The sequence below is a fragment of the Astatotilapia calliptera genome, chromosome 19 (assembly GCF_964374335.1).
Source record: "Astatotilapia calliptera chromosome 19, fAstCal68.1, whole genome shotgun sequence".
NCBI lineage: Eukaryota > Metazoa > Chordata > Actinopteri > Cichliformes > Cichlidae > Astatotilapia > Astatotilapia calliptera.
The window spans coordinates 10092731-10105308 of NC_137440.1; the positions used below are offsets into that span (position 1 = coordinate 10092731).

At 42.9% G+C, this 12578-nt stretch overlaps 1 protein-coding gene across 11 annotated transcripts in view; it reads left to right on the forward strand.

Moving 5' to 3' along the window:
• The window catches only part of myt1lb (myelin transcription factor 1-like, b), a 110590-nt gene that overhangs the window by 30546 nt on the left and 67466 nt on the right, over positions 1–12578 (forward strand). For all 11 annotated transcript variants that reach the window (XM_026153013.2, XM_026153012.2, XM_026153015.2 and 8 more), the window contains exons 2-4: positions 2738–2851; positions 8234–8279; positions 10484–10517. In XM_026153013.2, coding sequence (XP_026008798.2) covers positions 8234–8279; positions 10484–10517 — 80 coding nt within the window. In that variant the 5' untranslated portion in view covers positions 2738–2851. The remainder of the gene's footprint in view (positions 1–2737; positions 2852–8233; positions 8280–10483; positions 10518–12578) is intronic.

The window sequence follows — 12578 nt, forward strand, 5'->3', positions numbered from 1 at the left end:
TAGCAGGTGTCTGTGTCTGAGCTGGATCCTGCAGGATCTGGATCTGGGTTAGTTTGTGATGTTTGCTTGAGGACTCTGAGAATCTTTCCCAGTATCTATTTATGGACGTATGTCACCAAAGCTCATTGGTAAACATTCCAGGAAGTTGAGCCAAGGTCCAACTTCTTGACCAAACTTGCTAGCCAACAGAGCGACTGAACCAGTCTCATGACTTCCTGTGGAGTGAATTACAAGAAAACTACAGTTTTTTCTTCATGGTTTAGACCTTGATAAATGTTTTGCACGGTGCTGGCTGTGTGGATGTTGGTTATTTGCTGCCCTCTCCAGATGTTTGACTCCAGAGGTTTACTCTAGGGGTGGGGGAAAAAATCGATACTGTGTAGTATCGTGATATTTTGTTTGCTAATAATGTATCGATACAGGGACAGCAGAAATTGATATTTTGTTACAAAAAGGTTTTTGTGCTCTGACTTCAGAGCATGTTGATCCTTTTTCTGAGCAAGAACCCTGACATTCCTTCACTGTCCAAATGTGTTTAACTGTTTTTTGGCAGCGATAAACATGACAGTTTACTTATTTTAATTTAAGACATGTTTTATTTTAATTAAGTTAATTAACTTTTTTATTTAATGTAAAATTATATTTTGTTTTAATTTACTTTCAAATTCTTCAGTTGCTGAATGGGCTGCGTAGTTTTCATAAATTGCATAGTTTAGAAAGCTATAATTGTACCAGATGGTTGCATTCAGTTAAGTTGGACTAGACTGTAATACAAACTGTTCAGTTTGTCACCAATAAAACTGACTGAAATGAGAGAAAGACTGAGTGCGAGACTTTGATATTAGATAAAATGAATATTGATGAAGTTTACCTTTATGTACAGAATCTGAATATCGCAAAATATTTTAAAAAATTGCAATAATATCGTATCGCGCGTTAAGTATTGTGATAATATCGTATCGTGGGATGTATGGTGATTCCCACCTCTAGTTTACTCTGTCCTGTGACTGCTGCTGAACTCAAATACAGGAGCTAACCTGCTGTAGTTATTGATATTATTGCAAGTAAAGATGAACACAGATGAATTTTTCCAAACCCGTTTAACAGAAAGATGCTAAACAGGTAAAAAATAATAAAACATGAAACTTTTGAATGATGATGTGAAGATAATATCAGAATGTTTAAACAGAAATGGAAACTTTGGGTGAGACCTGATTATTACTGATGTTTCTGTGCCGCTTTTTCAAACCTGACGCTGTAGATTTACTCCAAACTGTGCAGCAGCAGATTAACGACCTCGTGCTGTGGTTGGATCATCTCAGACCTTCTCTGGGCTCAAGTCACCTCCATTTTTGGCGTCTTCAGTCCATCACTGAGAACACCCTTTAATTTACAGTTAAACATTTGAACTTTTTCTACATTTTCACTGGATGCTACTTTTCTTAGATGAAAACATTTTTGCACAGTCGTCCGACAGACAGACGAGCGTTCGCCTAAAAAGGTGCTCAGAAACAGGAAGCAAACGGCACGATTGATTCTTTTACCTCTCGAGCTGCTGTTTTATCTGCAGGTTTTACATTTCTCGCAGCCACCCACGTCCGAATTCGCTCCGACTTTGTTTTATTCCCACGTTTTCTGAATGAAATGCCCCGGAGGCTGTAATCAAATACGAACCGGCAGCCTCTGACGCGTTTTTTTTTTTCATGAAACAAAGGCAGCGGGGCCGCGCTCGTGAAGTGAAAATATAGTTTGAGTGTCCCATTGTTTCACATTAGGGTTTCCTGTTAATAGCCACTTTCAAAGTTGTTTGTGCGATCCCCTTACAGCCCCCACCCACGCTGCCTCCGCACGCACCATTCAAACTACAAAGAAGAAACGCTGCAAAGAAAATGGAAAGCAGAGGTGTGTGTGTGTGTGTGTGTGTGTGTGTGTGTGCGTGTGTGTGTGTGTGTGTGTGTGTGTGTGTGGATGGGGGGTAGAAAGAGACCCCCTGCTGGTTCAAAGTAAAGTCCGCTTAAGCACCAGCACTCCTTTTACATAACGCAGACACACTCAGTGTACGGGTGTTAGTCCTCAGGGAGCAGCTATTGTTTGGATTCACTCTGCTTTCAGCGTGTGTGTGTGTGTGTGTGCGTCTGTGTGTGTGTGTGTGTGTGTGTGTGTTACGGCCGTCTGCTGCGCTCCCTATGGGGGCCTTCACTCTATACACCATCGACACCTCATCTGTTCTCGTTCCATACGTTTTCTCAATTAGCTGCAGCGGATGGAGGAGCATTGACAGGCAGAGGGAGGGTTGACATGTTCTCTCACACCTCCGTCTCTTCCGTCTTCTTCCCTTTCTCCATCTCGGGTCATTTTTTTTCCATCGACAGAGCGGGGACCCCCCTCTCTGCCTCCTCTTCCTCGCGCTCAGCAGAGGATGGAGAGCCGAGGAGAGAAATCATGGAGGCAGGCACGGATCATTAGCTATATTTGTCCCCACTTCCTGCAGCAGATGATAGATCTAGCTAATTACCCCATGTTGCCAAGCCTATCGCACACGACAAGCGGCCGTCGTTATGGCGGAAATCAGCGTTGGCTTTGGCGTGCGCCGCATAGCTGACGCTATATGACTATTCATGAGCCCGGAGTCAAAGGAGGAGAGGAAATTTCAGATCCTGTCACGGCTCTGTGTGTGAATGTGATTGTTCTGGGAATGATTTTAATGATGCGTGTTCTCCTTCCTCCCTCTGTGCAGAAAATGAGTTTGGAGGAGACGTGGTGAGCCGCTCCTCCCTCGCCGAACGTCAGAAGGTCACGCTGGAAGCAGAGGTCGGGGCCAACGAGCTGTGTCACGCCCACAACGCTTCAGGTACAGCGCGTCTGCAGGATCATTGCCATTCATGTTGGTTTTCCTCCTGAAATCATGGCAACAATGAGCTTTTATGACTCTTTGTACTGATTTCTGATTTATTTATTTGCTCACACAAAAATGTGTTGGCAAAACCAAACTGCAGGTTCTGGAGCTTCAGCTTCGATCGCTGCCTGGATATAAAAAGCAGATTCAGCGATCCGTCCAATAAAAGCTTCAGCCAAACATTTAGGAACCAGATTTTTTTATTTTAATTTATCAGCTTATCGATCCCCTGCTCTGAATCCTGTCCTGCTTCCTGGGAAAGCACCTGAGACCATGAAGTCATCAGGAAAGTGAGCAGGAAGCTTATTTTCCATACAGTCAGCCAGAGGAGTCGCCCCCTGCAGGACAGTAGAAAGAACTGCACAGGTACATTTTAGTGCTAGTGTTAGCTTATAGCTGCACCCTGTTGCATAGATGTGGTCACCTCTGGCTCCACCAAAGCAGCGGAAAGATCGCACAAACATGTCCTGGTGGCGTGTCCATCCTTTATGGCTAAGTCTGAACTGTGGTGTAGGGTCAGGTGACTATAGAAGCCCAGATGTTTACAGCTGCTTTTATGTTTAGTAACGATCAAACGCGAGGCTCAAAGATGGAATGTTTTCCAAGCGTCCCGGATGGCGAGGCTGAATAAAATCAGAGTTTTATGAAGGATAAAACACGAGACCCGCTTAGGCGTTAAAGAAATCAGGTTAGTTTCACATCCATACCGTTACAGCGCGCTGTCATCGGCGGACCAGTTCATAAATTGTTTTATTCTATTGCGATCGCAGCATTTCAGCGCCCTGCACAGCTGCTGTCACCCACCAAAACCATTTTCATTCCTAGTTAGGAATCACTCCCCAGATTTCAGCCTCACACACGCACACACACACACACACGCCGAACGCCCACTCAGATGCTATCTCGGCGGCCCTTCACACTAATTCAGATGCACTTAGCGTCGGTTTGGCACACGTGTTTACTGCCACTGGATGATGCACGGCGTAAATACCTATTTGCAGTGAAATTCGATAATGCCAGCACGGTTTTGGTGGCTCCCCCCTGCTGCTACGCTGCACAGAATATCAATGTGTGTATGTGTGTGAGGGTGGGGTTGGGCGCCATATGCCTGAAACGCATTCTCCCAAAACTTCAAGGGTAAAACAAAGGGAAGCAATGACGATGTGAACTGTTGTGACAGATGTCTGAGCCCCACCCCCTCCCCCCCCCCTCCCCCATCACCACCTAAATCGTAAACACACACATACAAAATGCTTGTTCTGTGTCTCTGTGCATATTCCAATGCTAACCCCGTTTCTCCTCCCTGAAACCTTTTTTACATTTTTTGATGCATTTTATTTTGGCATTGATCTCGACTCTGATCAGTGCTGCTGCTGTTTCCTATATGTGAGCTGAATTAAGAGTCTCGCTCCCGTTCATGACCTGGCTTCGTGTGTTTGTGCAGCCCAGGCTAATATTCATGGATGCAAATCAGAAAACACGTGAAGAACTTCCGAATAAGGACGCGCTAAAAGGATTGTGCTCGGTTTGGATTCTACCAAACAAACCCACGAGGACGTCATGCGTGAAATGAAGAGTGAATTACTCCGTTAGCTTCATTAACATTAAGGTTGTGCATCAAAACTCTCAGCCTCTCTGAACTGGACTCATTCTGCTGCTTCCAGCTCTGTGGTTTCATCAGTGAGCAGCTTTGCATGATTCTCTCCTCGTAATAATCCTTCTTTAACCGCCTCACCTCATCCTCTGTCTGAAACTGCTTTAGCTCCTCCCCCTTGGCTTCTGTGCCTGGGATGACCATGTAAGGGCCAGCTCTGTGACGTCATAAAGATCCCGGAGAATAAAAAACAGTGATAGTCTGAGCTGTGCCTCGCAGCACTGCTGAACACGTGTTTGTCATGTTTGCACGAACACGCGACGCTCATCAGAGGGTTCATCTAGGCGCCACTGAGTCCTACACCAGTCTGAAACGTGATTGGCTGACTGCAACATTAATGTTCAAGCTGAGATTTTGTGTTTCTGTTTTTTTAACTGGCCAACAAACATTTGTGGCTGTTGTCCAACTTCAGACTAAATTCTGCTGAAACTTTTATAATAATTCCTGTAATTTTAGCAGGAAGGATTACTGTTGAGCCTGTGAAAGCTGATGAAGCCGTTTATTGTTGTCAGTGTAGAAAAATAAAAAACTCTGATCTTTGCTGTTAAACTTTAATGGCCTGTAATAACTTTGTTTTTGAAAAATATCATTTTAGTTTTGATGTTTTGATGCAAACGTCACCAAACACAGTGCATACCATGACTGGGTAACTCTGCAGGTTACTCATATTTTAGATTTAACATATTGTTTTATTATTTTGTAATGGATGAAGCGTACAAACTGTGGGGGGCCGGGGGGAGCACTAACCTTCTTCCAAACAGGACATGCGGTTCCCCGGCGATGCCAGGGACTGATTGCAAGTATCTGAGCAACCTTGGCCAAGGTCACCTGCTGGGATGCAACCTGTCTGCAAACAGTCTCAGTCTGACTGATGGAGGTTTTTCACGGCCTCATTAATAATCACAGACAGGTCGTCAGCAACTATATTCTGGTTTTGTTCTTATATAGAAGCAAAGTTGCTGCGCGTTTCAGGCCTGTGAGCTTCTGGAGTCTGATTGGAAACAGTTGATGTGAGTTTCTGTGGATGTAGACGGCAACAGATTTGTTTCCTCTTCATCCAGTCACACACTGATGACTGAGAGTCTTATTCCTGTTTCATGGATGTGTTAAAGCACCAAACTGCTTCAACGACAACAGGATCAAACGTTTGTTGGTTACTGTCTCCAGCTGCCATCCCCTCGTGTCCTGCTTTGAATCACAGTTCTTACTTTGAAAACGATGAACGACGAGTTTATGAAAAAAAAAAAGGAAAATTCATTAACTTAAACATTTACCGAAAGTTCAGTGGACAGCTTTCATTTTGACACACAATCAGTTAGTCGGGTTAAATCTGCTTGCTGTGCAGAAATAATCACACATGCAGAGTTTTCTCATTGTTCGAGGTGTTTTCTTAACTAAGCAGTGTGAACTTTTGGAGCAGGGATCAGCGTGACTCAGTGGTCATTCATCTGGGCCTTTAATGCCATTGATCCCAGCTCTAATTGAGACACAGACAGAGAAGGAGTGGGCCTCCAACTAATCCTCAATAAGCAGGCTAACCTTCATTACAGCCGTGACATTTTCCCATGGGGTGCTAAGAGAGAGAAAATGCCAGACGGAATACGCATGACTCGCCAACATATGGCGAGCTGCAGAGGCGTGCGCGCTTCCCAGGTCCAAGTCTCCCGAGGAAGCTCGAGGGAAGTAAACGACGAGGCTTCCCGGATCCGCTCGTGTTCGGCAGCGACTCGGGCCTCGCTTCAAACCCTCAGAGAAAGTCTGACAGCGTCAGATAGGCTCTGTTAGTATGCATGTGTGTGCATTTAAACAAGCCGGGCTCACACTGTAGTCCACAGCTCATATCTCCTCTGCACGCATGGAAAGGCCAGCCGTCGCTTACAAATCAGTTCACAGGATGTTGGAGGCAGCTGAGAGATTTGGAGACATTTTTAAAGGTGCTTTATGTTGCAGGGCCTCCCGACTGAACCGCACGTGCTGACGTATGTCGGACTAACATCCTGCTTCATCTCCGCTGATGAAGTGAAGCGAAAACCGTGAAGAATAATCCAAAGTCCAAAGTTTCAAACTAAATCAAATTCTTGTGGCCACGCAGCAATGTTTGTCCCACCCATGATACCGCTGGGGCTCATGTATGTCAGACCTGCACATCCCTCTGAGGCAGGTTTATCCTCTCAACGAGCCGTCATAAATCCCAACACCTCGGAGCGTCCCTGCTTTATTTCCAGATGTCCCTAAATATTCATGCCTGCCTGGCAGGTTTGGGCTGTGACGGAGGCCCTGTTTGGATGTCTCTTTTTATTAAACGTGATTTATTAACACCACACTTACTTTACTGTAGAGCCCCTCAGCTCTAATGGTGTGTTTCTTTACGAACGCCCATAAATGTTTCGACGGGAGAAAAATAAAATGATGAAAAGCGAGGATACCTCGTAAATCTTATTAGTGCAGTAAGGAGGGACCGGCTGAGCGTGTGTTGTTGGTGTGTGTGAGAGCGGGAGATTAAAATGAGACTAAAATGCCCAGTGCTCTCCTGTTTTATCAAAGCTTCTCTGGAACAACGAGCAGCGGCGATGCTATCGCTCCAACATGTGTAATCCACCTCAGACTGGATGAAAAGTCACCTTTTTATACCTCATGTCAGCTCTTCCAGGACGGATGCTGCAGTATCTGCGCCTTTCATGGAGACGTAAAAGTCTTTGTTCCTTCGTGTGCTGGCTGTGTGCTCGCATGGCTCATGTTAATAGTTAGATGATTCCCAACAATCACTTCAAATCAGCAGGAGGAGCTTCTAATGGTGCGGACAGGAAGTGCTTTTATTGTGCAGCTCAGTGTTTTGATATTGGTTTCAGTGATCCAAGTAAAATATTCTGTCCTGACAGAAGCGCTAATTCGTCAGCTTTCTCAGCCCCTCCTGGATGGATGTACTCCTCACCCATCTTTGAGGGAGAGGCCGGCCAAAATAAAGAAATAAAACCTACAGTTCCTCTAACGCCCACCAGGGGCTCCAGCAATGATGGGAGTCCTCATGTTAAACTGCCCTGATACACAAAGTGCTTCCTCCTTCAGGACAGCTGTGTGACCAGGAAATACTGTTCTTCAGCCCCACAGCAGGGCTCCATGTGAAAGTAAGGTGGAATATTTATCCCAGTAAATGAAGAGCCATCTGTGTTTGATGAGGTCAATAAATCTGTAACATGACTGATTGAACAGTCACATGTTTATTAGGGGTGCAACGATACACAAAATTCACGGTTCGGTTCGGTTCGACACTTTGGTGTCACGGTTCGATATTTTTTCGATACAAAAAAAAAAAGTCTGTGTGACCACATCTGTTGTGGTCAGACTTTGGAAATTAATACGGTTCCCAAAGAGTTTCTGAGGAAAAGCGAAGCACAGCATTGGCGTTACACCCGTGGGTTTGGCTGTTTGCTTTCATGAGGTTTTTAGGTCTCTGTTACCAGTGCAGGGCGACAACTCAAATCTTACTGAAGGATTTTAATCATTTACACAAACGCTGCCGTCAGTCGTCTCGTGAAATGTTCTTTCCAATGTCGGGTGTGAATTGAAATGTTTGACAAGCTGCAGAAAAGTCCCGAGCACCTGAGCGAACATGGATCCAAATGAAAGCTAATTTTGCGACGTGTCTGTTGTGTGTTTAACAGCTTGTTTGTGCCTCTCTGCAGATGGAGGTGGATGCAGATGATAAGCGCCATCGCACACGCTCCAAAGGTATCTGCACACACACACACATGCACACATACACCATTCAGGGTGACCTTCACTCCCCCAACACAAACACACACAGCGCACACACGCTACTGCACAAATCCCAGACTGTCACACTCGAGTTGGCTTTTCTCGCGGCTCTCTGCTCCTCTATCGCTCGTTTTATATCTGACAGAAACAGAAATCCACATTTTAAGAGCTTTGTTCACAATGAAATATCTACCGCAGCGATATCCACTCCTATGAAACCCTGCGAAGTGAAAACAGGTTATTGAACTTTATTTAAACCAAAGAAACGGCAGCTGTCAGCGACTCTCCTTTGGAACATCTCAGTAAAACTGAACCGAGGCTCAGTCCACTCTGTCTGAAACATCTAAGATGCTACATTCATATTTTATCCCCTCCAACTCTGAGTGCCCGACATCTTTGACCAGGCGAGGATGAAAGTGGTGACCGCTGCTCCTCCATCACGAGGATCAAGCAGCTCGTCAGCCGTGTGATTGAAGTTCAGGCGAAACCAAAGATGTGTCACTGAGATCATCGTTCCCTTCATTTAGACAGAATCATTTAAACAGAGAGCATCTGCAGTATAACATGGGACTGACCTTTGACCTTTGTTTGCTAATCCCAGTGATGTTTAAGCCCGTATCCTTCTACAGCTCTCATCTGTGAAACTAGTCCCAGCTGTGTAACGCCCACTCAGGCTGTACGTAGCAGTTAAAGCTGTTAGACAAGCAGCATTTAAAAAAGTTTAGTTTTGGCAATCAGTGACATACAAATCATCTCAAACGGACATCTAACAGTCCTGCAGGTCATACACACACAGCAACGAGTCTGCTGTTTGGGTCAAGGGTCACGTCTGTGCACCAAAGGACAGGTCAAGGTTTAAGGTTCAAGGTTTTTTATTTGTCACATGCATAGTTATACAAGTATAACACACAGTGAAATGTGACAGGATCCCAAACGTCAGAATAGAATAGAATAGAATAGAATAGAATAGCACTTTATTGCCACTGTTCATGTACAAGGAAATTATGGGATCTTGGTGACTTCGAGTTCAGGTTTTTAGACTTGCATTTTTAGGAATAATCCATTTTATTATTATTATTATTATTATTATTATTATTATTGTTATTGTTGTTGTTGTTACTTTCAGAGCTTCCATCATCTACATGCTTTTTGTCCCATGAAATTAAAGTGAAATATTCCAACAAACCAAAGACACATTATATCTAAATTATTCTCATTGTGATGGCTCGGATCTCACAACGTTACTTTTTTCCTTTCAACATATTTATTTGTTAATTTATGATCACTCGTGACACTTGAACACTTTGCACTTTTTTAAATCACAGATGTTAAATATAAATAATCGAACCAATTTTGTTTTCATGAAAGTTTAAAGATTATTTCTTATCGTCACACCAAACGTTTCTGCTCCAGCTGCCTTTGAATACAGCAAAATAAACGTGTATCGTGTGCAAACATGACAGCGTTTTACTTTTTACTAGCACAAAACCCAAATGTGTATATATATCATATCATATAAAAATATTATATCAAAATAAAATACTGCCACAGAGAAATTACAAATGAAATTTCGACTCTTATATTATAAAGTATATTGAATTTTTATAATCATATTTGTCACCATGTTGAGATTTTTCCTGCAATAATTCTTTTAATTTTAAATCATAGATTTGAATGAATTTCTTTTCAGTTTCCAAATGTTGTAATATTTAGATTTAGAGACAGTTTATTAACGTTAAACTGTCGTCTGACAGTAGTTTTTAATGTTTATCTTAAAAGCTTTGTTATTATTAGTTTCAGTTTTTTTAATTTATCAAATATGATATAATATTTATCAGTTTTAGAACAGGTGTTAAATTTCAGTGTGAAGTTCACTGACTCACATTCATGTAGTCGTCCTGGTCTTCATACATATATGAAAGTGACAACTTTGTGACACTGCATCGTTTCCATATTGTTGATCCAAACATTCAGACGAGAGTAATAAGCTGCAGACAGATCACACACATGTCCTCAGACACAAGTACAGATGATGAATATACGCCTGCATTCAGTGACGTTCTCTCCAGCTTCGAGTGTTTCCCTGATGATGTCGCAGGAAACTGATGCAGAGTCACAGTCGTGGCCGTTCAGGCGGATTTCACATGTTTCATAATCTCTCTGTGTTTCTCTTCCAGTGCCTGTGGATCCAGCATTAACAGAGCTTTTCAGGTCAGTGGGAATGAACACACACACACACACACACAAACCTGCCTGTTTTCCATGATGATCCCATACTCGAGATTCTTCCTGTGTGAGTTCCACACTCGCGTCCCTCCCTTTGGACATCCTCTGATAACAGCAGAACAAAAACATGCACCACTTTCTTTTTCCAACTCCACACATGAAATATTAAATAAGAGGATTTCTTGTCTGTTTTTGTCTAATGTTCTCAATGTTATTTCGATGATGGTCGATTATCAATGTATTAAGCATTCAGCACATTTCCTTCTCTCTTTCTACGCCTACAGCCCTAAAAGTTCTCGCTGGGTGAGTGGAGTGGGTGGAAGGTAGAACTTTATTCTCTTTGTCACTGGAAAAGTTTCCTCTCAGAACAGTTTTAGGAAGTGCCGTCATTTCTAAAACCATCCACTGTGTCAGGAACTACTTCAAGATACTAATTAGCTTAATTTACCTGCTTTAAGTAAGGTAACGTGACTGGAGCCACATTTAAGCTGCTAAAGCTTCGTGCTGGAAAGTGCTGCTAGAAAAAGAAAATGTTGGATAGAATTGTAAAAAACATCTTGTTTGCTTTATATTTACACGATGTATATTACTCACCTGACAGTCTCCAGACTAACATCAGGCATCTTATGAAAGGCTGTGACCCTCCAGGTTTAAACAATTATCACCCTGTTAATCTGAAATAAACTCTTAGCTTATATGTTTGGCTGATATTAATATCTTAGGTGAAACTGACGAAAGTCTGACGTTCGACTGGGTCATGGTACCAACAGCTATGTTGGGAACAAATCACAATATTAATGGACCAGAAGAATAATTGTGTTGTTGTATTTGTCGATCCGAGTCTGGTTTGGTTGTGTCGAGCTGCTGTTAGGCAGACTTGGTGATGCTGCTGGAAGCTTCAGATGTCAGGTTTCCTGAAGAGTTTCAGAGGAGTCCACCATGGTTCAGGTTAATTTGCACTATCATTAATAACATATGTAGCACAGAATATGTTTACAGCTAAAGTGCACCTTTATGCAGATGACACCATACTTTACTCAGCTGGCTGTACAGAGTCAAGCTTCTCATTCAGCCTGACGAGACAGCAGCACAAACCTGTTCCTGTGATTTATGCTAATCACAGTCGGCTCCTTGTTGGGGACCCGGAACTTTCTCTGAACTTTTTCTTATTTTGAACCTTTGCATAACCTTTGAACCTTTCTGGTCACCAATAAGCTCTCTAAAGCTGGAGGCTTTTGTCTGTCAGGGAGAGTTGAGAGCTTTTTATAAAGTATTATGTTATTCATGTTTTATATGATTTAAGGTTGTGCCTTCATGGCCAGATCTTCCTTGAAAAACAGGACTTCCTGGTTTAAATGAGGTTTATGTGCTCATTACAGCAAATTATTTGACTTCCATAAGGTTGTAAGTGACGTTAACTTTAACCTCCTAAGACCTGAACTCTTCCACAGCAGCATTTTTAATTTCTCTTTGATATTTGGGCTGATTGGGGTCCGATGAATGTAAAAACAAAGAATTACCAGATTTTTTTTTTTTACCTTATTTTTGTTTTTAAGAAAAATCAGAGCCACATATGAGGATATTCGTTTAAAATTCTGATAGAACAGGAGCAGCATAATGTCCTCATAAGTGAATATCAGGTGCTTGTAGAGCAAAATTGAGTATTTTGGTCTAAATAACCCAAAATGTGATGTCCACATATGTGGACACCAGGTCCTAGGAGGTTAAAGGGCAATTTAAAGGTGTGGGCAACCACGTGTATTGCCCCCTTGTGGCCATTAAAAGTAAGGCACATTTAAGGCACTTCTGCATTGCCAAATAAAATCCTTGAATTTCCCTCAAAACGAGCTCAGACTTCCTGGGCGGTCTGTTAGTAACGTTACGATCAAATCGAATAGGGACCTTGTGAGTTGGAATCGAATCAATACCCAGCGCTAAGTAACACCACAGCAGCCACACTGTTGGTGGATAATGTCATTAAAATGCTCCATACATGGTTCAGAGGTCCAGTTCAGGTGAAGCCTAGCTGTTAGTCAGAGAGGCCAC